Genomic DNA, 25,550 nt, shown 5'->3' with positions numbered 1-25,550 from the left:
ATCTGGTAGTACTGTATGTGTCAATAGACTGCATGACTAAAAACAGATGAGACAATATATGTGTTTGTCAGAGTTATCTTCATTGTTATGATTAGTTCATGAATCATGGTGTACTAGTTTTTGTATTTAGTGAAATATATTAACGTATTTGAATAATATTTCTGTTGTTGTGAACACAACCCAAATAGGATTCTATACAGTACATATTGTAAATGTTAGGTTTACCACCGGAGCCAGTAAAAACAAATAGTAGGCCAAGTGACTAGTTCACAAGGAAACAACTTTATTTCTTCCTATAAGACACTTATATTTCTCCTAATGTTTCCCGGAAACAACTTTATTTCTTCCTATAAGACACTTATATTTCTCCTAATGTTTTCTGAAACAACTAATCTTTCCTTCATTTAGAAATATATTTAATCTCCCTTTAGTAAGTGAAGACTTTCCACAGAATCCAGGAGGACATCTACCCTGGAAATCCAGAGTTCTCGCGAGAGCACAATGGAATTGTCTGCACATTACTTTTACCCCAACAAATTCGGGGAACCAGCTAAACTGATGAAGACAGCGCTGTAACGTTGGAGGACAGTACACACATTGGTCGTAGTATTATCTAATTGCATAGGAGTCCGAAATCATTCAGAGTAAACATGGTCTAGTGTCATCCAATTGCGTGCAGTGAGATTTTTAAATGCATGCTCGTTGCCGCCCCTCGAGTTGGGCCATTACATTGTTCTTTGCCAGACCCTTAATCTTTCTAGATTATCAGGGTCTGGATTTTCCAGGCTAGAGGACATCCACACACAGACGCAGATCAGACAACCGTGTGGCCATGTCTCTTTCATGTCTCATCTCAGCTGGGAGATCAACAGGCCTGATGGCCCTGAGGATCAATATGACCTTACAGATGAGCACAACATACATGACACGCACTGAGACAGTGTGTGCAGCTCAACATAGAGAAAGAGAGAGAGAGAGAGTGGGAGAAAGAGAGAGTAGGAGAGAGAGAGAGAGAGAGAGAGAGGGAGAGAGAGAGTAGGAGAAAGAGAGAGTAGGAGAGAGAGAGAGAGAGAGAGGGAGAGAGAGTGGGAGAAAGAGAGAGTAGGAGAAAGAGAGAGTAGGAGAGAGAGAGAGAGAGAAAGAGGGAGAGAGAGAGTAGGAGAAAGAGAGAGTAGGAGAGAGAGAGAGAGAGAGAGAGAGAGAGAGAGTAGGAGAGAGAGAGTGTGTGTCTTTTGAGGATAGAGACACTTTAGAGGGGAGGGGGTAGAGGAGTGGAGATATGATGATATATTCTGCTTTCTCGCGATATAATTTATTCATTTCTTTTTATTCCAGGAATTCCACAGTTCCTTCAAACCCACTTCACATTCAGAATCAATTTAAAACTGCTCAGTGGGAAAACATTTTGAGACTGCTTAGTGGATTTAATAGTGAATTTAGATTTTTTTACACACAATAATTCCATATTTTAGTGATAGTTGTGTTGTGCATTACGTTTTATTTTTCTGTAAAGGCCAGAACCATAGCTATGCTGTATGGCAAAAACCTACCACTACTTACAGTAACTATGCAATATTTAATCTTTCAACTATTTGTCCTGTAGATTCAAATTATTTCTATTTTCATAGTCCCTTTTGCAGTGAAACGCTGCTTTTGAATCTAGGGAATGTGACATGACTAGATTTTTATGTGTCACATACATACCAGCTGCACCAACCAAATGTCATCCCTAAGGGAATTGCAATGTGCTATGTTCTACTTCATTTAGTTACATGCCTTGGGTCAGTGTGATACAGAGAAATGTGCTATACGATTGTCTGCACACACACATGTTCGATAAAAAAAAGAACTCCAAAAGAATATGATCAAGTCAAATGCGCTACAAATGCACATACAATTACTCCCACTTCCACAATCCCATCCAACAATTCAAATAGCAATTTTTCCCAGATGTTCTCATCATCATATAATAATAAAGGCACCCATAATTGAATTCAGTCCTCCAACAAAGTAGATCACAAGCCCTCCCCAAGCCCTGGACTGAACCATCTAAATATCCCAAATAAGTTTTACAGATATATAAAGAATCATTTTATCAAATTATTTATCCAATTGGGGATAAAACAGAAGAGGAGTGATGATTTATTTGCCCATTTGTAACATGCACTGAAAAAAATGGGCTGTTAAATTAACATAAAAAAATCTTGTACATCGGTTGCATCAATTAAATCATGTCCACGAAGTCCAATTAATTCTTGTTAAAAGTGGCAAATTGTATTCTGTTAAATTAACATGATTTTTTCATGTGTATGTGAAGAAATTGTTTCTTATCAGTCAAACATGATTTATTTTGCTTTGATGAACATAATTTTTACATGTGCCACTGATATATAAGATTGTCATAAGTCCAACATGATTTTTTTCTTGTTTGATGGACATAATTTTTTTGATGCAACCGATGTACAAGATTTTTTCATGTCATATTTTAAAAACTATTGCATGTCAAATTAACATGTTATTTTAAAAAGCCTCTTCAATAACCTGAAGCAATCAACCACAACTAGAATTTGAGTACACATTTACAACATTTATTTCACATTTCCAGACATTGCAGACAAATGAAATAAAAACGTGATGCATTTATTACAAAAATAAAATGTTCTTGGGCAATATTCGGTGCATTTCAAAATTGCTAGTCCCTTGAACTTTCTACATTGCAAGTCATAACTTTGAAAAGTACAGCCAGTGAACATGCAAGACACAACTTCATTTTTCCTCAGATGTGTGTTGACATGAATGAAATACTCCCTTTCGTTTGGCAAATTGGAACAGCTACATAGATGACACGAGAAGGTGGTTAACTGATCTAAGGTCTGACCTAATTGTGTGCCGATGTGAACAATAAGAGCGTTCCATGTTTTAAAAGTACAGGGACAATCTGTATATGTGCAGGGGTAGTTTGTGGTGCGGCCAAAGTGGGGATGATGGAGTTTGTAATGAGCAAGTAGATCAGACCTACTTTGAACCGCTGATTCACATCCCTTGCACTGCCACATTTACTGTGAAAGAGAACACAGAAAGGGAGGTTGATATACCAATACAGAATATGAATACAGACACACAACATTGTGATCGATCACAACACAACTTTTAAAAATGTATAACACTTCATGAATCAAATTTACCATGTATTGTCCTGTGTACAGCTTTACAAACTCAGCATTACTCGTCTTAAAAAAGTACAAAAGCACATTAAGTGCACCAAGATTTATGACCATGTAGCATTGAACAGTTATAAAAGGTTCAGTTTGATGGAGAAGAAAGAGAGGGAAGTACAACACAATAACAAAAAGAAGGAGGGAGAGAGAAAGTGGAAGAGTTAGGTAAAAAGTAAGAAACCGATGGAGAAGAAAAGAAGAGGGAAGTAGGAATACAAGATTAACCTGAGAAAGGATGTATAGAAAGTGAAGGGAGTGACCTTTACTCGTCTTAAAAAGTACAAAAGCACATTAAGTGCACCAAGATTTATGACCATGTAGCATTGAACAGTGAAAGGTTCAGTTATCTAAATGTAGCAGCTATTGTCCATATGCAATGCTAACCAGTGACTGCCAGATAAACAAAAATGCTCCTTTGGCTGTTTGAAGCAGGATTTCACAACACCGTTTTTCAAATATCATCATCAAAAAGCTTCAGCATTTATTCACCAGTTGTCATGGGTTTCAATGTACGCACGCGTTACAGCCAGTCATGCCTTGGCGCCATCAAAACCCAGCTAGCTTAGCTTGATGTAGCAGCTACACTTTCTAGGTTCTAAATCCGCACAGCAATTGACGTACAGCAGTGACCACAACAGGTTCCCGAAAATGAAATGAATTCGCTATGAAACATGTGTCGAAATAGTAAAACACACACCACTTGAATACGACGAAAACGCCACAACAATAACCCCATTCTCGACCGTTATATTGGGCTGACGCCACAACAGTAACCCATAGCTGGTATGATTAGATGTAAGAAGTTAGTGCAACTATCTGTTTGTACTGTAAAAACGCAATAGCTTGGCAAAACATTCGGAAAAGCTACCGAAGATTAAGAATCAATTGATATTTACCTCACATTGTAGATCTTGCATGCCGCTCGTAATGTCTTCAGAGCTGCTTCAGAGCAAGAAAGCCAGTTGATTCCTCCTTCCCGCTTAGACTCAGGTCAGGTGCACGAGCTACCGGGGTGGTCACGTCACTTAGTTCTTACCATCCAACATGATAAAATTATGTGAATTTGACATTCTCAAGGAATAGCTTAGGCTCACATGATTTTTTTTAATTTCAGAAGGACCACTAATAAATCATGTGAGGTTCTTTCAATAAATTCATGCAATTTCAACAACCCCAAAGAGACCTTTTTTTCAGTGTGCCAAGTACACTATATGTGCGTGTGTGTGCGTGTGTGTGTGTGTGTGTGTGTGTGTGTGTGTGTGTGTGTCCATGTGAGTAAATGTGTCTTTGTCCATGTTCACTGCTCTGAGGATTGTCAATCTGAATTTCACAGGCCTGAACTCTCTGTGTGCCTTCGGTTAGACACACACACACACACACACACACACACACACATACACACACACACACACACACACACACACATACAGACTGAGATCAGGTGTGACATGTGACATTACGCTTCATGCTTTCGGCCTTTTCTCCTGCACCTGCTCTACATTGTATTTGTGTGGGTCTGTGGGTCTGTGTAGGTGCAGAAGTGTGCACATGGGTCACGTATACCCATTCAATCTCATTTCCAGGATAAACAAGCTTCCATGAATCCTCTACATTAAATGAGGTCAACCAAGGCTGTCCTCAGTACACTATGCATTTAAAATTGTCCCCTTTTAAAGAAAACCATCGACTATTCTTTCACAAAAAATGTGTAAAGCATCGGAGTGAAATCATTTTTCCACCCTGGAATAATCATCTATTATGTTGCATGCATATTCTATAGCAGACTCCACAATTAAATATATACTGTACAGTATACAATACAAAGTATGGACACTATTCAAATGTGCACCTTGCGTGCACACCCACACACACACACATGCACGCACACACACAAACACACATTAGACTATAAAGGAGTGTGTGTGTGTGTGTGTGTGTGTGTGTGTTTGGTACTCTCAGTGAGAAATAGGATTAGATTCACTACAATTGTGAACATTTTAACATCATGGCAATAAAAACAAAGGCATGAATTTCTGAATGCCACAACGAGAGGGAGAGAGTGAAACAGAGCTGGGGAAAGGGGAGACTCCTGTGCCACGTGTAATATCCTGATTTACTAACAAAGGAAGATGAAAATGTGCCCAATCCCCTAACACACACACACACACACACACACACACACACACACACACACACACACACACACACACACACACACACACACACACACACAAACAAGACAAGGATAAGGCAAAGACAAATAAACTCCCCCAAATGCAAGCAGATACCCTCTTCCAATCCAACAAGGTTTAAAGGAGGTCACCGTCAACTCTTTTCACAACCCATCTGTGTATTTATGTGCTACAGGCCCTCGCCTGTTTCGTTTTAATTTTCACGTCAAATAAAAAACTTTTGGTAAGTGTCTTTGAAGAGACCATTTTGGCTCTCCAAATAAGGATTAAATACATCTGAAACCGGCACACAAACACAACCATGAGCTGAAATTGAGAACAAAAAGTTCTAACTGAGGTTAATTAGTATGTGAGTTAGGCTTGATGAAAAGCTATCAAAACTCAATCAGTTTAAGGCTAAATAATCTCTTTGGTGTGTGTGTGTGTGTGTTTTGAGTTGGCAGAGTAACATAGTATAGGTTTAGCTGTCCCTTGTGGTTCCTTCTTACATACTTACACAAAGCCCCCAAAATACATACAGACACATGCATGCACACACATTCACACACACACACACACATGCATGCACACACGCACACACGCACACACGCACACACACAATGCTGGTGAAGTTTGGGTTTAATTAGATCAGATGCCCTCTGCGCAGAGCCATGACTCATGACCAGGCGAATCCCCGTACGTCCTTCACCCCATGCGCACCCCTCAGTCAAACACACACACCACCCACACGAGCCACACGACCACTGTCAGCGGCGGGCGAGCGAGTATTAGCGGCGTGCGGCGCAGCAGATAGCTCTGCTCAATAGGCTAATTGAGAGCACAACAGGAGGCAGCCGGAGGGCCGAGGGACGCTCCGCCTCCTCACAGCGCTAGCAGATGTGCTAACAGTGCCGTCTGCCACGGAGGGGGGCCTGCGCTCTGTCAAGTCATGCTGTCCTATCTAAACAGACACACACACACACACTTTTGTTTCTGTCTTTACACAGACCCACGCACACTATACACATATACACATACACACATACACACGCACGCACGCGCGCACGCACACACACACACACACACAAACTCACAGAGAATTCTAGTGCTATCTTAATGACTGGAGTCACTGCTGGATGAGTGGCTCACAGAGTGGGCTGGGTATTGCTGGGGGGTGGCTGGCACTTATTAGAAACTCAGCCAGAGACTCGACTCACTCGGTCCGCCCTGCTCCTGGCTGGCCCGCCATCACGGCTGCTCGTCGCCTCATCATCATCTGTGGCCCTGTCCTCGCTGTCATCCCCTCCTTCAGCGTGACAAAGGTGCCCTCAGTGGAAGTGTCACCAACACACACATGGCCTTTTGTGGAGGATTTGGGGATTGACCATGTGGTGAGGACTGACTGACAGATCTCTCTGAGGGACGTCAGATAGCAGCTAAGTATGTGTGTGTGTGTGTGTGTATGTAGGGTTGCGTTGATAGTATGAAGACTGAAAGCAGGATTGTATGGCTGGGTACTCCAAGTCAAATGTGTTTGTACATGTAATAAAGAAAAGAGCCGTTATGTCAGATTCCCGACATTGAGCATGTGCACATAGGCACTTCTCTGGCCAGGGTCACTGCTGAGAAAATGTATCTCTGGGCATCCTGCCTAAAGTCTGCTTCATCTGATGCCATGGATGTCTGCTCTGCTGCATGAATGTAACTGACCCATGAATGTATAATTTATATGATATATGCTTACTCTCACCATACAGCTCAGCAGTGAATGCTTGAGGGTAAGCATATGTGCAGTTATCAATCCATGCATGGCCTGTGTCTCTCACACATCCACCTCTGCCTTGTAGTGTGGTTTTTAATGAACTTATCTACCTAAATCATCTTGGTGTGTGTGTGTGTGTGTTGTTGTTGTTGTTGTTGTTGTGTGTTGTTGTTGTTGGTGTGTGTGTGTGTGTGGTGTTGTTGCAGGTTGACAAGGTTCTTTTGGGACAGTATTTGCATGGTGTGTAAACGTGACATTTCGCACCTGACACAGTGCTGTTTGGCTCTTCCATGCACACAGCTGTCAACATCTGGGGAACTGCAGCAGGGTGCAGAGCTCTTCATTCTGGTCAGGGTAATGTGCCATGAAAAATTGGGGAATGAACAATATGTAAACTCTAATTCCCTTTCCTCAAATTCAGAATATGACTTCATAACACAATAACTCCACCCCACACACACACATGCACGACACACTGACATGCACAAACCTGAAGTCACAAACAAGTGCTCTGCTGAGAAGACAAGAGAACATGGAATCAAACAGGACAGGCATGACTAATCCACCCACTGCAGGTTATGGGACAGACATGAGTAATCACATATCTCACTGCTATCAGAAAGGATGGCCCCAGCAGACAAAATAAAACATGACTCTGTTTAGTGGTGTGCAGGAGAGGATATTAAAACCCTTATGTCTGCACTTAGGGGGGTCTGCAAAAGTATCTGTCACATCAGCTTCAGATACACATTAACTTGTGACCGAAGCCGGGAAATTCTCCATGATATCAAAAACGTGAGCTAAAGGGGACTGGTTCAGGTTTCCTACATGGACATCAGGCATATGCAGTGTCTCGGATACCATAGAAAAGCAATGCCAATTTTCAGTGTACATTTCACAACATCTACAAGGGGCTGATAAGGTGAAGTGTCTCAGAAGCGCTTTTTGCAAACACACACACACACACATATATATATATATATAAAATTATTATTAGGTTAATTCCTTATGTCACTATTATAGCATCACAGTTAACCAGTAGAGCAGCTGGATTAAGCTTTGTAGCCAAACAGCCAAAGTTCACCTATGTAAGTTGTAAGTGGACAGAATCAGCCATAACACTAGTATACATATTACTTATATTTATCTCAAAGCTGCAGATGTAACGATGAGGATGCACCCTTAAGTGAGAACTCTTTAGCTGAATGTCTCGAGGACCAAGCTGAACCCTCTGTCTTAACCGACATCACCTGGCAAGTGACTGAGTGTGAAAGGCTGTAAGGGCTTGTAATGATGTAAATAGGAATGGGACAGATCATGTGAATTTGACAATGACAAAAAATACAAAATCTTTTTTTTTGCATATTTCTGTTTCCATTTTGTCGGTTGTTTTTAAGGTTCAAACTACTGAGCAGTATGTGCAGAGGGTAATTTCAAATGACAAGGACAACTACATATTCATCACTATGCAATCATATTATGTAGTCTTCCTAGTACTGAAGTGATGTCATGTGCCTCATTAACCAGGAAGCACTAAGCAGACAGATATGCTCAGACACACGCACGCACGCACGCACGCACATACAGTATCAAAGTGGTTTAAAAAAATATTTCTTTTCTCCAGCATCTCTATCTGTCAGCCCTCCTTCAGGCAGTTTGCATCTCCATGCCAACATGGATGGTGATCCCAGGCCAGCAGGTTTAGTGCACCCATAACCCAAAGCGCACTCACAGAACAAAAGAAGGAAAATCTCAAAGCTGTTAAAGAGAGCAATGGCACTCTCTGGTGGCACTTTATTTATTCTCACCCTAGAAAACATTTGTAAAAAACAACCCAGTCCACAGTCCTATCTGCGCTGGCGCTTGGCCTTGCCTCTGACGAACGAGGAGTCCGGTGGGTACAGGTTGCGACCACCGTGGCCTCCAGACTTCCGCCGCCTGTCCGAGAGGCGGCCCATCCACCGGGGGCCACCCCTCCTCTCGGCGGCGGAGCGAGGGTGAGGGGTTCCCCCAGCAGCACCTTTGGGGGGGCAGTGGGATGGGGAGCAGAGGCCGCCTTTTTGGGACGAGTGTTTGGACGCTCCTCTCTTCCCAGCGGAGCGCTCTCTCGCTCGCTTTCTTTTCTCGGCGGCGGAGCGAGGATGAGGGGTTCGCCCAGCAGCACCTTTGGGGGGGCAGTGGGATGGGGAGCAGAGGCCGCCTTTTTGGGATGAGTGTTTGGACGCTTCTCTCTTCCCTGTGGAGCGCGCCCTCTTCCCTGCGGAGAGCTCTCTCGCTCGCTCTCTTTTCAGTCGCTTCGTCTCCCGCCGCTCTCGCCGCCTCTCTGGCCACGTCCCCTTCCGAGCCCTCGTCTGCAGTAAGCCTGGAACGCATCACCATACATACAGCTCAGACATCACACATGCCAATCATGTGAATCAGATCCATATTCTGTAGGCGTCTGTCGTTCATCATGTCTGTCTTGATTATTATAAGGCACTAATGAGTGGTTTGATGCACTCGCATACCTTTGATGGAGCTGAGAGTAGCAGTCTGCCGCTTGTGGATTTCTTCTTCTGTGTCGTAATGAGAAACATGTGGAAGAAAGGAGACAGAAGCCCCCGGCATCCTCTTCTGAAAACACTTCTGAAAGAGAGCAGGGGAAAGTGAGGGAGAGAGAGAGAGCACTCTGTCGCAAAAAAAAAGCTATTTCAATGACTTTTGAAAGAAAGAAATTTGAATGTAAAAGTCTCACATGGCCAGAGTGTCCTCTCCTGCCACAGTTGTAGCAGCCTTCTGGCCGAGGGTTTCTAACATTTCTGCCTGACTTTTTAGGGGCTCCTGGCTCAGTCTGGTAATAAAGCAGTTAAAGCATGACAGACAAATGGAGACAAAGCATGTTAACTACTTCAGTGGATTTGAATTACATTTAAAATACTTCAATCATAATGAACTGAATTAATTCCACACTTCTTCACATTGCACGGAGACTGGTGTAGTAATGCATCCATCTCACCGTTAGATGGTACTGCCTCCAGAGGTCTGGGCAGGCCTGGATAACAGATACACCAACTGATCAGTCAATACATACAACTCAACCACTAAAATGCACAAGCACAAGCTCTTGTGCAGGCCCGCCATGTGTCTTGCTCAGCCCAGGGGACAAAATCTGACCTATTTTGCATTATAGGGAGGTAATGTAAAACTGTTTAGAACCACCACATCAAGGGAAATGAAGATGAAATATAAAGATTTTCCTGATGTCATTGTTATCACATTATTACAGTAGATTTATCTAATTGTTAGATGGTCATTTTGAGGAGCCTGGGGACAAATGACCCAGAAACAGACAAATCCAGCATATAATAGCCATATTGTAGGCTACATGAAACATAAAATATTTTGGGGCTCTGGGACTCTGCATTTTCCATTATAAATAATAAGGAGATAAACAAACAGTGAAAGACGTTGCATATTTGTTGGATACAAAAGCTGTGAATTGAGGCAGAGAATTTGAGACTTGGGATCACATACAAAAAACAATGTTATTAGAAATGTGTAGTGTGTAATAACACTCTAAATACATCTGTTAAATGTATAATTACTTAAACAGTGTTGAATGGATATCTAACACATTTATTGTGAGTTAGTTCTTACCGGGGCTTTTACTGCCTGAAATATCCGATTTTGTTTACCACGCTCGGAGTTTAGTGCTGGGCTGCTGGGTGCTTATTCCCAACCTTTCTCAGGCACATTAACGGTTAGCCCGAGAATTCTCGTCGGCGAATCAAAATTCCACTGGAGCTCCAAGCGGATTTGTACACGCAGCCCTACAACACTGTTTACAGCTCTTCAAGTCACATTATAACTTAATTTTTGGTACATAGCTAATTTAGATAAACTTATTGTGTGGGTGCTTGCGTTTCTTTAGGAATCCGCCGTCTTGGTTTGTATAGAAATGAATATTAAGTGACACATACATGTAAGAGGTTGGTAATATGTGACGTTCCTATATCATTTATTGTGACTTGTAAGCACCAGGGTTTGGACCTGTGGTCCTTACCGTTGAGCTGCGCTGCTCCAGGTTTAAGCTTAGCCCTGTTTAAGCCTAGTCAAGTATAATGTAAACATTCCCTGGGCCAGGAACTAACTTCAAGCACCAGGTTTGGCCCACAGTAGAAACAGGGCTATTTGAAATGTATTCAGTACATATATCTGACCTCCTGTAAATGTCCACTGCGTCCACAGCGGAGGCAGGGTTGAGTACAGTGAGACAGCAGGGGGCATGGAGGTAGAGCTCGGCTGGCTCTGTTGGGCCGGGCCAGGTCTGCGTGAGGGGGCCTCTGCACTCCTGTCAGGTGCGTGTCCGCAGGAAGCCCACAGACAGGGCAGTGACGCCAGGGACAGAGAGACTGGCGATGACCTTGCTGACCACACAGTACACAGCAAACGCGTCTCTGCAAATAGTGATCAATACTTGGTCAGAGTAAAAAACTTCACAATTCAGTGTGTGTGTGTGTATGTGTGTGAGTGTGAGTATGTGCGTGTGTTTGTACACTAGTGTTTCATTTCATAATCATGGAGAAATGCTAAGTATGTAGATGTGCCTCCTAAAATAACAGACAATATATGGCTAAGAGTGTGCATGCCTTGGAAGCAGGGCAGTTTCGAGTCATGTGGCCAGTCTTCCGACAGTTCGAGCAGACGATTCCTGCCCTCGGGAGGAAGTTTGGGAGGAATAAACCAGGCGTAAAGTAACGAAGAGAAGGTGTCATGGTCTGAAAAAAAAGAAAAGTTTCTTCATGCACTTTATAGAACTGCATACTGTTCTGTTTTCCTCTGCACCACATTCATTGTCTCACCCACCTTTTTATCTTTCTCAGAAATCGCCCACAGATTCCGATCATCACCCTCTTTCTTTTGCCACTTTTCCTCAGACCCACTGTCTTTCCTCCCAAACTCCAGGTTTAGCTGAATGTTACGATCTCCCTCCATTTCTGCTCCACCGACCAGCATCCAGTCCTCCACACCAATGTTGTTGTCCTCCAAATCAGAACTGACCTCCAGGCTTAGGCCTGTCACTGACTGAAGGCCGCAGCTGGTTGAATAGTTCCTGAGGTAACGGAGTGACCTGTCCAAGGATGTGGACGCCATGCACTCTCCTGAGATAGTAATGTATTCTGCTGTGTCTCCATGTTCTGAGGCACTGTGGTCCGCTTCCTCCTCTGTTCCTGAATTTACTGATCCACTGCTCCAGTAATGAAGCAGGCTGTACAGTTCCGGCTCCACGTCGTCACTGTCTCCATCCCCCTCACTTTCATCACAGTCTACATATCTAGCAAACATGCTATGGACAGCTGAAACAAGGTCATGGAAAAGTAATGATAGTTTGTTAAATTCATTTCAAGCACATCCTTTAACATTTTGATTTATATATTCAAAAATCTTTTCTTTCTTGCTTTTAATCCATTTAGCAAAAGGGTTTGTTCGTTAACCCCTGTTGCTAAATGGATTCAAAGCAAGAAAGAAAAGATTTTTGGAGTGCGACCATTCTGTGATTTTCTGTGAGTTCCCTAGATCACGCACCCACAAGAAAACAAACAAGAGAACAAACGGGAGAGCGCGGTGTTTGCAAAGAAAATGATTTATATATTCAACAAATATACCTAGGAACAAATAAAATGTTTTGACAGCTGGAAAAGACAAGTCAGCTAGTTAGTTGTCATAACTGGAGACAACATTGACAGCCAGAAGCAACTCCTTTTTTAAAAAAAAGAAACACTGAACGTTTTGGAAAATTAACTCGCTTTAATGTTATTAATTTGCTGTCTACACCAGACTTAGATAAGAGGATACATACCCTTCTCATCTCTGTGCATGCAATAACCCATTCCGACACCGTTGGCCTAGCTTAGCATAATTCACATGAAGTAGGTTAGACAGTTTGCCTTATTTCCAAAAGATGACTTAATTATTCTGCTATTTCGTTGCTCAGGTTATAGGCCTAACTAGTGCCAAGACTGCCATTTACTCCAAAGCATTCTGGTGCAATCAGGGAAATCTAAAGCCATATGCGTTGTGCTTCTTCCTCTAGAAAAATGCTCGTGTTTTGTTTCAGAGCTAGCCAACGCTAAATCGTAAAAGAATGGTCAAATCTTTAACATATGTATTGTGTTTCGATAGAGTTAACATTCATACAGTACTATAAGTGTACCGGTTGTACAAAAGCAAATCCAAATGGATGAGGAGTAGGGTCAAGAAGAGTAACGTTAAATAAATAAACATTCTTCAACCTCAACTCACCTCACCACCTTGCCGGCCGGCCGGTGCCACGGGAAACACATGTAAACTCACGGCCGGGCTGGCTGACCAGGAGTTCTTCTTCTTCTTCTATAATGTTTAATGGCAGTTTGCATACTTCGTGCACTACCGCCATCCTCCGGGCTGAGGTGTGATCCAACGGGATGCTATTTATATCCAGTTTTTTAAATTAAATGAAAAAACAAAAACTAAATTCTATTTGCTAGTTGGGTCTCTTTTATGAAAGCTATAACAGCCTTAGCTGTGGACTGTGTGCTAGATATACTTAGTAAGTTTTCCATGGTTATATGTTTTTTAACCACTCCCTTCATGTTTTCTCTTTCTCTGTTATAATATGTGCAGTCTATAAGTATGTGTTTAACATTTTCTATTGCGCCACAGTGCGCATACCACCGTTTGATGTTTCCCTATAATATGTAATCCACTGTTTAAACTTGTGTGTCCCATCCTCATTCTGGTAAGCCATGTTTCCTCCTGCCTTTTCAGTCCACTGATTTTACTAGATGTTACATATTTGTGTATGTTGTATAAATGTCTGCCTTTTCCCTCCTTATCCCATCTCTCCTGCCACATTCTGTTGATTTTGTCCTTTATAATACTCTTAATTTCTGACTTGCTTAAAGTGACTTCCAGTTCAACCAGTTCTGATTTAATTGCTTCTTTCGCTAGTGTGTCTGCCTTTTCGTTTCCCTCCACTCCGCTGTGTGCAGGAACCCATACCAATTCTACTCTTATTCTCTGTTGGGATATTTTAAAAATGAGTTGATGAATCTCATCTATTAAGACCTGTCTACATGTAGACTTTCCAATCTCAATGGATGTTAGTGATGACATTGAGTCTGAGCAAATTACCACCTTATTAGGTTTTGCTTCTTCCACCCACTGTAGAGCCAGAATTATTGCTAGTATTTCTGCTGTAAAAATGGCCAGGTGGTCTGGTGTCCTTTTTTTAATATTAACATTGTATCTCGGAATGTGGACTGCAGCCCCTGTTTTCCCTGTCTGATCTTTTGATGCATCTGTAAAAATTTGAACTGTGTCATCATACATTATATCCATATATTGCTGAACATTTTGGTATACCCCTGATTTAATTATATTCTTAGCCTCCAAATCTATCCTGGGAGAACAAAACACCCAGGGTGGACTGACCAGGAGTTAACCCGGGGTTTGATGTTTTCTGTTCATTGATGGAAAACTTCTTCTTCTGTGGTTTTCATTGGCAAGTGCATTACCGCCATCTTCTGGACTGGAGGTTTGATTTCAATGGGATGTCAAATCTTCTGAATGTCTTCTGTTATCTTCCTTATTTATTGTCCTGCCACATTTGAATGATTTCCTTTATTTATGTCCAACTAAGGGGAACTTGTAGTCTTAAGAGCTTAAGAGCCTTAAGACTGTATAACTTAAGAGCCTCTTTTTTCCCCTTATATTTTCTTTAAGGGACTGTTCGTTATTTATTGAAGGGGCCACCGAAGGAAAATAGGGGATGGTCATGTCTTTTTATTCTTTTTTGAGGGGAGGGTCACCTAACTTTTTGTCAACAGACATGGTGACTATGTATGATATTGAGCTTGATTGGCCGGCCCAACGCTAACAGAAAAACACTTCCTCAAAAGACTATTTTGAACACTTGAACGTTTTCAATGTGCAAAAACAATAATTACAATAAAAGCGAGCTCTATACGCGCAAGATATATTTGGATGGCAACCCATCTTTAATGTTGCATATCTCTAAATTTGATCCAAGGTGTTTCTGAAAATACAAACTGAATCTTTTACAATAGCCTAGCTCTATAATTTTGAACAATCTGTTTTAGAGCTTAATAATCCTGACCTGTGAAAACAGTTGTGTTGATGGGGACTGATGTGGATATGTTGTCCATTTTCTTATATCTATTGAATCATGTCTGGTCTATTATTAGGCTTACCTCTTTTCAATCCATTATTATTAGATATTTTTTTTGTAAAGAAATAGGCCTACATCTATCCCTTATGTTATGCCAACATATTTAATTCACCTGTATATAGACTACAGTAGCCTAGATAGAGGATTATTGACATCTGTTGTTGTCAGTGTGCAGGCTATCCCTTAAAGGCAATTTAAAGGGATAACCAAAGTGCAGTTTCCTACCCAAAGCTAGAAAGTTGCTAGGTCGGCAATCGTCCAGAGAAGGCCGCTCAGACAATGGCAGAAGTGTTCGTCATGTTATATTTTTTACAGTCTATGGTTATGAGTTGATGTGCCATCAAAATGTTTTTGGAGACGTAATGTTAAGGTCGAAAAACTCTGTCACTTTAGCTGATGAGCTCTCACTCCTCGCTGCCAATCGATGCTTTGCTGAATTAGTCAGGGGGCCTATGTGGTTTCTGTGGGATTGAAATGTAAATTTTTGGAGAGTGGTTGGACTGTCTTTAGAGGTCATTGAACATGGAGAAAAATTATGTCTCCATTTGTTTTTTACCTGTTTTAACCCTATTTTTGTGAAATTGTATATTTCACTATAATTAACACCATAAATATTGCCTAAATCACTGGCTATGTTGAATAAAGTTCACAAAACAGTTATTTTATTATTTTCAACAGTATGATTGTATGTCAGTATTATGATTGTATGTCAAACAATTAGAGATAAGATCAATAACCAATCAGTTTCACCAAATACACATACTCCATTGCTGAAAGATAGCAAAATCACTGAATCACAGATGAGACCTCAAACAACATTTAATTCATTTACATATACACAACATATTAGATCTCACCTCCACAACGTCCTCATCAAAATCTACAACTAGTTTTGCTCTAGATTATAAATAATTCTGTCAGGGCATGTACCGCAGTCGTTTTAGACATCTGTTATTAAGCTCTCCCACAAAAAACCTAGCCTTGTATCTATACTGGTCCTCCTGGACCTCAGCGCTGCCTTTGCCAGCATAGACCATGACATACTACTTAGGCTTGAAAATTTGATAGGATCAAAGACTTGGTTTAGATCATACCTTCCTACCTGATGTGTTCATATGTTACTTCTGTGTGTAGTATACAACAGGGAGAGGTCCATATTATTGTACATAACTGTGCCTTAGGCCTGTGTACCAGCAGGAAGGTCATACAGGCCGATGTTTAGGAACATCCGAGGAACATCAGTGATAACATGGGCCGAGGGAGACAGCATGTCTGCCTATTCGGGCTAGTATCTCCATCTGGCCAGGGCCGGGTTGCGTACACTGGTTGGCACCTACCACATTGGCATGATTGACGTTTGTATGTTTTAGTATAACAGGCTGGATCTTCTGTCGGAAGGCTCAGCAGCCGCTTTTAATAACAACCACAACTGTTAGACTCAGCACAGTTTTACTGTTTGAGACTTAGCTTGTGTTCTGTTATTCATTGTTGTACCATCTACAATAAATGATCATCTAATCGCCGATCCTGATCCCACCGTCAAGCTTTATTGACCATCTTCAATACAGACATTAGAACTAAAACACAACGCAACAACCAGAGAATCCAACATTTGGTGCCGTGACCCTTCTCGCAAAAGGAGAAGAAAGACGACAACATTTGGTTATCGTGACCCGACCGCAAGAGGAGAGGGAAGACGAGAACATCCAACGGGTTCAAAGAGACTTCGGGGGCAGATTTTGGATTTTGAACATCTATAAGAAGAGTCCATCTTGGCACCCTGATTAACGTGACTGAATCCCAGCTGGAAGCCTGCCAAGAGGGGAAACACTGCTGCACTGCGCACCCTGCATTCAGTGAAGACATTCTGACCAGGTGAAAGCAAAAAGTCTTGCGGGAAAAAGAACCAAAGTAAAGCTAATTTATTAGATAAATTAGAAATTAAAAGCTGCACATTAATGAGAGTATTGAAGTTTGTGTCATTAAGTGTTTTGACAGGTAACATACCTATATCAATGATTGATGAGCTCTAGATGTCATTTGATATAAGAAGTTTTCTGGAAAAAAGTAAAAGGTCAAAGTGTACACATATTTTGGGTAATTGGATAGATTCGTGAACGAATTAAAAGAAGTAATCGATTAACTACGGACAAGCTTGGGGGATTAAATCTTTTCTTTTTCTGTACTGCCATTACATGTTAAGCTGTGTAAGTTTTATGAGATAAATGCTGTGCGTGTGCCAATGAGAAAATAGGAGGAGTTGCTACAGTCATTATTTTGCTGAGTGAACTGTGTGGTTGTTTCTCAACGGTCTTTGATTAGTTTAATGGCCTAGGACTAAACTTAGTGCTACAGAAGGAGACGAAATCACCAGAGTGGGGTGTTTTGGTTGTGCAGTAATTGAAAAGTGGGATAGGGTTTCCACCTATGTTTTTTTGTTGACTTGGTCAACTGTGAACCGAGAGGTCGTTAAAGGTGTGAGTGAGACATTCATTTTTATCGTTCTCCAGCCGTTTTGGGAGAAAAGAAACAGTCTGAGTTAAGTGAAACTGACACTGGTGAAATTTATTGTTGTGGCTTCATGCTGTGAGTAAAATAACTTACCAAGTGTCAGGTTAGCGAGAAAGATATGAGAGAGTGTTTCCTTTTCCCTGGCGGGAGCAGCGAGCGTGTGTGTGTGTGAGTGTGGAAAAAAATAAAAATAAAATAAGAGATAGAACAAATTACTAACAAATTGTCACTATATCATTACCACATCACGGAAAAATATAAAGAAATATATTTAAAAGGATCACGTCACTGCACGAAACACATAGTACAATTTAATATTTAATGATTTGATATTAGCACAATCCAGATATGGTTCTTGGTAGGAAAACTAAGTTGCAGGCCTTAGCTGAGATACAAGACTATGTGTCAGATTGGATGGCAGTGAAATTACATTTGGGCAAATTTGAAAAAAAACTACAAAGAAAAAATAGAGAAGTTGGAATTCGAGATCCGAGACAGGATTTGGAGAACAGAGATGGACAGACGTGATTTGGAGGAACAACTCATGGAAGCGGATGTGTTGCCAGAACAGAGTGGAATGAGGCGAAGAGGAGTAGTCTCAGAGGCCCACTCAATGGGGAGGAGCCAACTCCTCCCATACACACCGGCACCAATTGTGGGCGGGGGTCGCAACAGGCAACCAAGCACCCGCCTCAATCCGACTCTGCCTGACTTGGACTCAACAGCGCCATATGCCATGGTGGAGACATCTAGAAGTGCAGTGGACATTGATAAAGACGGCTTAATTGGACAGAATGCTGCTGTTATGGGGACCCCACATGGGCCAAGAAACAGCACCCCACCTGACCAACAGTCAGCAGGTGACACAAAACAAATCATTCTGGCCCCATCAACAGCCACTGCTTTCTACAATCCACAAAGACAAGGAAGAACGTCTGCAACCAATCATCATCAAACTGCTCCACTCCAGTATGGCTATCCACAGCCACTAGCCATAGCTTCAGTACCCCCCCCCCCTCCATTGTTGTTACCAATGCCACTGGCTACAAGCCCTTACCCACCTGTCAACTCTTTCCCTACCCCAGCACCAGCACCACCACCCCCACCTGTCAACTCTTTACCAATGCTGAAGACACCAGCTCCACCAGGACCATTCAGAGTTCTCCAGATAGATTACATCACTTTTCCCAAATGCAAAGGCTACCGAGATGTTCTTGTTGTCCTGTGCAAGTTCTCCAGGTGGATTGAGGCATTCCCTGCACGATCTGGAACTGCACTACACACTGCCAAAGTCCTTGTGAAAGACATCATTCCCCGATACGGATTGCCGGAACAGATCTGCTCAGACAACGGAACACACTTCACTGGAGCAGTCTGCACCCAGGTGGCCCGCATGCTGAATGTGCACTGGTCCCTGAACTGCCCATACCATCCAGAATCGTCGGGACAGGTGGAGAGAACGAACCGGACTTTGAAAGAACGGCTGACCAAGAAACATCAAGAAGGCATTCCCTGGGTTGACGCCTTACCAGCAGTCTTATGTAGCATGCGAGCTACAAGCAACAGAGACACTGGACTCAGCCCATTCGAGATTGTGACTGGCAGGCCTTTCTCGGCACCAGGAACGATTGATTTGAGGAAAGCCGACATCCACCTGACATCGGATGCGATGCTGACTTACTGTGTGCAATTGACAAAGGCAGTCCAAACAGCGGCTAACCAGGAAGAGGCCTGGGGAGACCCTCAGGAAGGAGGCCACTCTCTAGTGCCAGGACAATGGGTGATGATTCACAAGCCCCAAAGGTTAGCGCTAGGGGCAAAGTACGATGGGCCATATCAGATTTTGTTGATAACACAGTCGGCAGTGAAGGTCCAGGGTGAGAGAAAAGTGGATACATGCGAGCCATTGCAAACTAATAGAACCGCCTGAAACATGACGCGCTTGGGTAGGGTACGAATTCTATCTGAGTTTCCGCCGATCTTCTTTTAGGGGTGAGGTGTGAACTAGAGGGGGAAGATTCATGGGAGACTTTCATTTTGACAGGGAATTTATTACGTCAGAGGAGAAATGAAAGGTTAGGGATCCGAGCGTAGAATCTTCCTTTGAGAATCCGAACATGCTCAGAGTGTTGTGGTAGTGGACTCTTCTTGACACAAACTTATGTTTTGAAAAATTATAGACTTAGATAAGTCTTATAATTGATTTTGATGATTAAATATGTGTGATTACTGATATATGAAATGTTTAATTTGAGGAAACAATTACAATATAAAGACATGGATGACGAATAATTTCCTGCTTTTGAACTCAGATAAAACAGAATGGTTTTAGGTTCAAAAAGATGAGGGATATCCTATCCACATCACAGGCTACATAGTGATCTTCCACTGACCTCATCCACAAGTGTTAAAAACCTGGGAGTTATAATTGACCAGGACCTAGCACTAAGTAATCACATAAAACAACAGATCACCAAGATAAGGAAGTCCTTCTCCTTACCAGATGCCAAGAAATAAATGTTTTGTCATCTCAAGGATAGACTATTGCAATGCTATTGCAATGCTATTATGCTGGCTGTAATACCTGTCTAAAGAGCTAACAGTTTATTCAAAATGCAGTTGCTCACACACACAAAAAATATGAACATAATTTCCCCATCCTAGCGTCTTTACACTGGCTACCTGTTAAAAGTCATTGACTTCAAAATATTACTTATAGTTCTTGGTTAGTTGCCTGCATTGAAAGAGGACACCTCATGAAGACGCTCTTTTGTCTGCTTCTGACAGAAGAAGCACTTATCTATGCTGGCAGCAGCTGCTGCTGAACAAGTGTACAAAGTCCCTCTAGATGGACTTGATGCAGTTGCAGGTGTTGCTGCAGGTTCAGAAGATGGTCTACCACGTCTTTTCTGAAGACACTGAGTCCTGCCTGCTTCACATGATTTCTAGTAGTGAATCTTAGCATGCTGCAGATGCTCACTGTTACAGGTGGATTTGTAGCAGTTCCTGTGCCAAACTGCTTTGTTCTCTTGTAAGATAACTGCACTGTAACAATGTAACCGTTGGCTGATCTGTGATCCCCATCTCTATACTCTCTCATGGACAAAAACAAGAAATTTGGCATATGTCTCTAGTGATGGTTCATTCACCAGTCCACACATATCTGCCACTGGATACATAGCCCAAAATCTGTTTCTTTTAGAATATGTGTGCCATCACCTGACTAACAGAAAGACACACCTCAGAATATAACCTAACTAGACTGTGCCACCATGGACTATGAAAATGTGCTTGCTCAAATGTAGAAGGCTAGAAGGTCACTAATATCACCAACCATGAAGAACAGAGCACTATGTGCTTCAGGTTATTCGATATTCTAAATTCTATCACTGCCAGCTATCATCAGCCAACTGTCAATGGTAGTCAGGGATGGATTACTGCCCAGGGGAGACAAGGAGTCAGGGGGCCCAAGCCATTGCATTGAATCATTGCCTCAATATCAACACATCATATCAACATAGGCTATGAATCTGATTGAATTAAAGTATTGGCCATCCCCAAAATGCACCAGAATATAGGAAATCACATCAAATACATTTTTAAAAATGTCCCCCGCAACAATTAGTGGGTGGCCCTTAATACATCTGGGCCCAGGGGCCTGAAAGTTCATAATCCATCCATGCTGGTAGTGTCTCTCTTTCTCTTTCTCTCTGTTACACACACACACACACGCACTTACAGCAAAAAAAGTAATATAAGTATATAAATATAAACTCCACTGCACAATAGAGACTGTAGAAGATAAAAAAATATACTAAAAATACTAAATATACTAAAAAAATAAATAAATCAAATATCCACATAGTGTGCAATGTGTGCTATAGGATGATCAAGCATGAGGCGCTTGCAGTGATAGAGCAGGGACTGAGAAGACACTTAGGGGCAGTTTGGGAACCAAAGGTAAACAACTTTGATAAGGTGTGTTTTTTAAATTGTCCTAAAAATGTTGAGAATTGCTCTAAAACTTAAACTGTTTATCATGTTGTTAGTCGCTTTGGCTAAAAATGCGTCAGCCAAATGTAATGTAATGTAATGTAATGTAATGTAATGTAAAAAGGTTTAACTTTGGAGTCTTCATAGCTCGCTAATAGTGAACATTATCGGGAAACCGGCCCTCAGGCATAGGATAGTTGCATAGTTGCTCAATGGAACAAGTCCATACCGAACTTACCGACCTCAAATTTTGTGGGTAGGGGTGGGGCTAAGTTTGGGCTTTGCCCCCGCCCCCCATTTGTTTTAAGAGTATACTATGGCTCTTTGTCCATATGTTGGGTCAAAAGTTTTCTGCCATCAAGAGGCTGTGGTGATCAGATCATTAGGGCTCAATAGTGACCACACAAAGGTCACTATGGTATCAGCTGGTCAACAGACACAGAAATGTGGGGGATGTTTCTTTAACGATCATGAATGCTAGAGAGCAGGATAGCAGTACCTATGGCTGCAGGGTGGATATACCAGGATGGTTCAATGACCAGAAAACCCATGTGGACCTCAGTTGACACAAAATTACTGAAGAAAAAAAGATTCCGGAAGAAAAAAACTCTGACTAAACCTATATGACCGCCACTTCGCTAGTAATAATAATCCAATAAATTGCAAGTCAACCATTATATACATCCATATTTATCATAGATGAATGAAAATGTAATGTCATATGTTTTCATTATTATGACTTATTATGACACCGGATTGTTTTTTATTTTCTTTAGTAATTTTTTTTGCCAAAGATTCCCGGGACACTGAAAGACCGGGATGCACGAAACTTGGTGGGCATGTAGTCTCACAAGGATGACACAGAACCATTGTTTTTTGTTTTGATCCATCGCCCACCCGCCGCACCGAACCCCCCGAAATGAGGGTAGGGCGGACACAGTTCTCAAGAAACGTAGGGCCTAGGATGACCAACTTTTTTTTGTATGTTGGTCTCAAGGGACTATGCTAGCCCATCCCATATCCACTCTTTTGAGGTATAAGGCCACCTAGTTAAAAATGAAAAGGCAAAAACAAGGCGTTGTAATTGCAGGTATCTTTGGCTGACAGGTTCAAAACGGCACAGAATTTGAAGTGTAGGATCACTATCAAGTTTCGTGGAAATCCGTTCATGGGGGGCCATATCAGCTACACACACACACACACGCACATGCATGCACACACACACGTATACACACACACACAGGCACGCACACATGCACGCATACACACACACATAAACACACACATGCATGCACTCACGCACATGCACACACACACGAATACAAATACAAATAAAAACACACACATATGCAGGCAAGCAGGCACACACACACACCCCATTACCCCCCCCCCCCACACACACACACACACACACACGCGATCACACACACAGAAGAACACATATACAAAAAACCAAACACACACTATGCACACACTCATTTACATACACAAAAGTAGGGGATGGAGTAGGAGATGGAGACAAATTGACAAGCGTGATTTAGTTTTGCGGAGAGAATTTGAAGGCCTGGGCGGTCATATTTTGTACCACTCTGAGGTACATCTAGTCATTATTTTGAGTGTGATGAATGACATTTGCCGTTTTTGGCAAACCTTTCAAACACAGAGAACATTTCCCCTTTCCAAAAAAATGTGTTTTGCAAGAAGAAGAAAACGTTTTCACTTGCTGACCTCTTTGACCTATTGATGGTGTTGGCTAATTTAGGGAGTCACTTGATAAAAAAGGAAGACTTTCCAGAGAGTCACCATCAGCTGGGCATTCAAAGAGGATTCCACCATGATGAACCATCAGCTCTGCACCTCCTTCACTTGGCTCCTTCTCTGTCAACTCATTGGTAAGATATCTCATATGAACATTCTAAAGTACACCCCATGCAGTTTAATATAAATAAAGCCTAACTGTTGCAATGGCAAGTATGACTACATTGTTATCATGAAGCATGGGCCTTTCGTGTTTTGTTGTTAGTTTTAGCCTATTGCTCACACACTTTTTGCAGAATTTGGCTCATTATGTCAAAACTCTACACACAGTCAAATAAGACATAGCACTTGGAGATAAACAAATCACATCTATGCCAAAATGAAACACGGCAATTAAAACTCAACAATACTTTCTAAAAATAAATTATTCTAAGAAAACCTGTTTGAATTACTCTTTCAAATCAACAGCAACACACTGATGTGCTTTAAAACACTGCAGTCTTTGTGTTACTATTTTTAATTGTCATTTTCTCAGACTCAGTCTTCTGTGAAACTCTGAATTTCTGCAGTAATCAGCTGACATTTTAAGCAATAAAAGTTTTTACAAAAAAACAAACATTCTTACAGAAATAAAGAAAACAAAACAAATAAAACATGTAGGAACAAAACAAAAGTAAAAAGAAAAAACAATTACTGGAGAAATTGTTATTGGAAAAAAACATATGTTTGTGTGTGTGTGTGTGTATGTGGCAGGGGATTATGGATCCTGCTTTCTGTTCAGATCTGGCCACAAGTCCTCGTCAACATCAGACGATGTCCTTCTCGGGCTAGTCAATGGGGAAAATATCACCTTGTGTGCCATATCCACCCTTTAACTGGCCCCACCTCAATGTCTCTGCATGCCTCTTACATTGCTTGTAAAAGAGGCATGCAGTTATGTGGTTGGTGATCATATTCCTTTCATTGGCACACAGAAAATAATTATTCGATATGGTTTTAGAAATGGGGAGTAAATGGGCAAATACAGAACTGTACACTGTACTCAATGTAAAAGTACACACTTGAACATCTATTTGTAGTGCTAAGCCTTAGACTTAGATTAGATTAGATTAGTGTTCAGTTTTCTTTGTAAGTGTTTTCAGGTATGTGTGTGAGTATGTATTACCAATTCCCAGATGTGCTTGCATTTTTAACGGAAGTGTTTTCCCAATGATAACAGGAGATTTCGCAATAAGTGTGTTGCAGAATTGCAAACAATGTGCAAAGCAGAAAATGTGTTTAAGCCATGGTTACACAGTGTGTAAGGTACAAAAAGTTTAGGTATTGAGGCTTTGCTGTGTAAGCAATGGGCAAAAACTGTATTAGAATGACACCTACCTAACAGTCTATTTTGTGTTTGCATGAAGCATGTCAAGCAATGTTTATTATTAACTGTCAAATTTTATTTTGCTGTTTTTTTATGTTAGAAATTGACACACATTGGTATGGTTTTTCAGCTACTGGATCAGCAGTTACTGTCTATGGATATGCAGGACAGAGTGTTACTCTTCCTTGCAAATATGATGGCAAATCCTACGGCTCTTTGTCCATCTGTTGGGGCAAAGGCCTCCTGCCATCACTAGGCTGTGGTGATCAAATAATTCAGACAGAGGGCTCAACACTGACCACACAAAGTTTACCACAGTATCGGCTGGACAACAGACACAGAAATGTGGGGGATGTTTCTTTAACGATCATGAATGCAAGAGAGCAGGATAGCGGTACCTATGGTTGCAGGGTGGCTATACCAGGATGGTTCAATGACGAGAAAACCCATGTGGACCTCCGCATACAAGCTGGTCAGTATAACATGAGGTGCCATTGTACTAAAAAAAAAGAAAAACAGAAATTAGATTGTTTTTTTAATGTTCATGGGGTATATACTTTCA

General features: G+C 41.6%; 1 protein-coding gene and 1 long non-coding RNA gene across 3 annotated transcripts; both read right to left on the bottom strand.

Annotated features, from left to right (window-relative positions):
- Nucleotides 1-2,572: 2,572 nt before the first annotated feature.
- Nucleotides 2,573-3,459, bottom strand: LOC143133208 (uncharacterized). Its single transcript, XR_012988489.1, has 2 exons — nt 3,186-3,459; nt 2,573-3,059 (listed from the first exon to the last, which is right to left on the bottom strand). It is a non-coding gene; the product is annotated as an uncharacterized LOC143133208 (long non-coding RNA).
- A 5,451-nt stretch (nt 3,460-8,910) lies between these two features.
- LOC143133207 (uncharacterized) lies at nt 8,911-13,490 on the bottom strand. 2 transcript variants are annotated; one of them, XM_076292972.1, is made up of 8 exons: nt 13,434-13,490; nt 11,997-12,487; nt 11,780-11,908; nt 11,351-11,587; nt 10,147-10,182; nt 9,886-9,981; nt 9,659-9,776; nt 8,911-9,513 (listed from the first exon to the last, which is right to left on the bottom strand). In XM_076292972.1, exons 2-8 carry the CDS (start codon nt 12,474-12,476, stop codon nt 8,999-9,001), a joined length of 1,611 nt encoding a protein of 536 aa, XP_076149087.1. In that variant the 5' UTR covers nt 12,477-12,487; nt 13,434-13,490; the 3' UTR covers nt 8,911-8,998. The 2 variants fall into 2 exon arrangements, with proteins under 2 accessions (XP_076149087.1, XP_076149088.1); XM_076292973.1 differs by having other exon boundaries at nt 9,659-9,773.
- Between the last annotated feature and the right edge of the window lie 12,060 nt (nt 13,491-25,550).

Source organism: Alosa pseudoharengus, unplaced genomic scaffold, assembly GCF_046254945.1.
Source record: "Alosa pseudoharengus isolate Yale_2024_CS ecotype anadromous, Long Island Sound unplaced genomic scaffold, YU_APseudo_1.1 YU_APseudo_1.1_scf_19, whole genome shotgun sequence".
NCBI classification, from domain to species: Eukaryota; Metazoa; Chordata; class Actinopteri; order Clupeiformes; family Clupeidae; genus Alosa; species Alosa pseudoharengus.
This window is presented reverse-complemented; position numbering and strand designations above follow the sequence as displayed.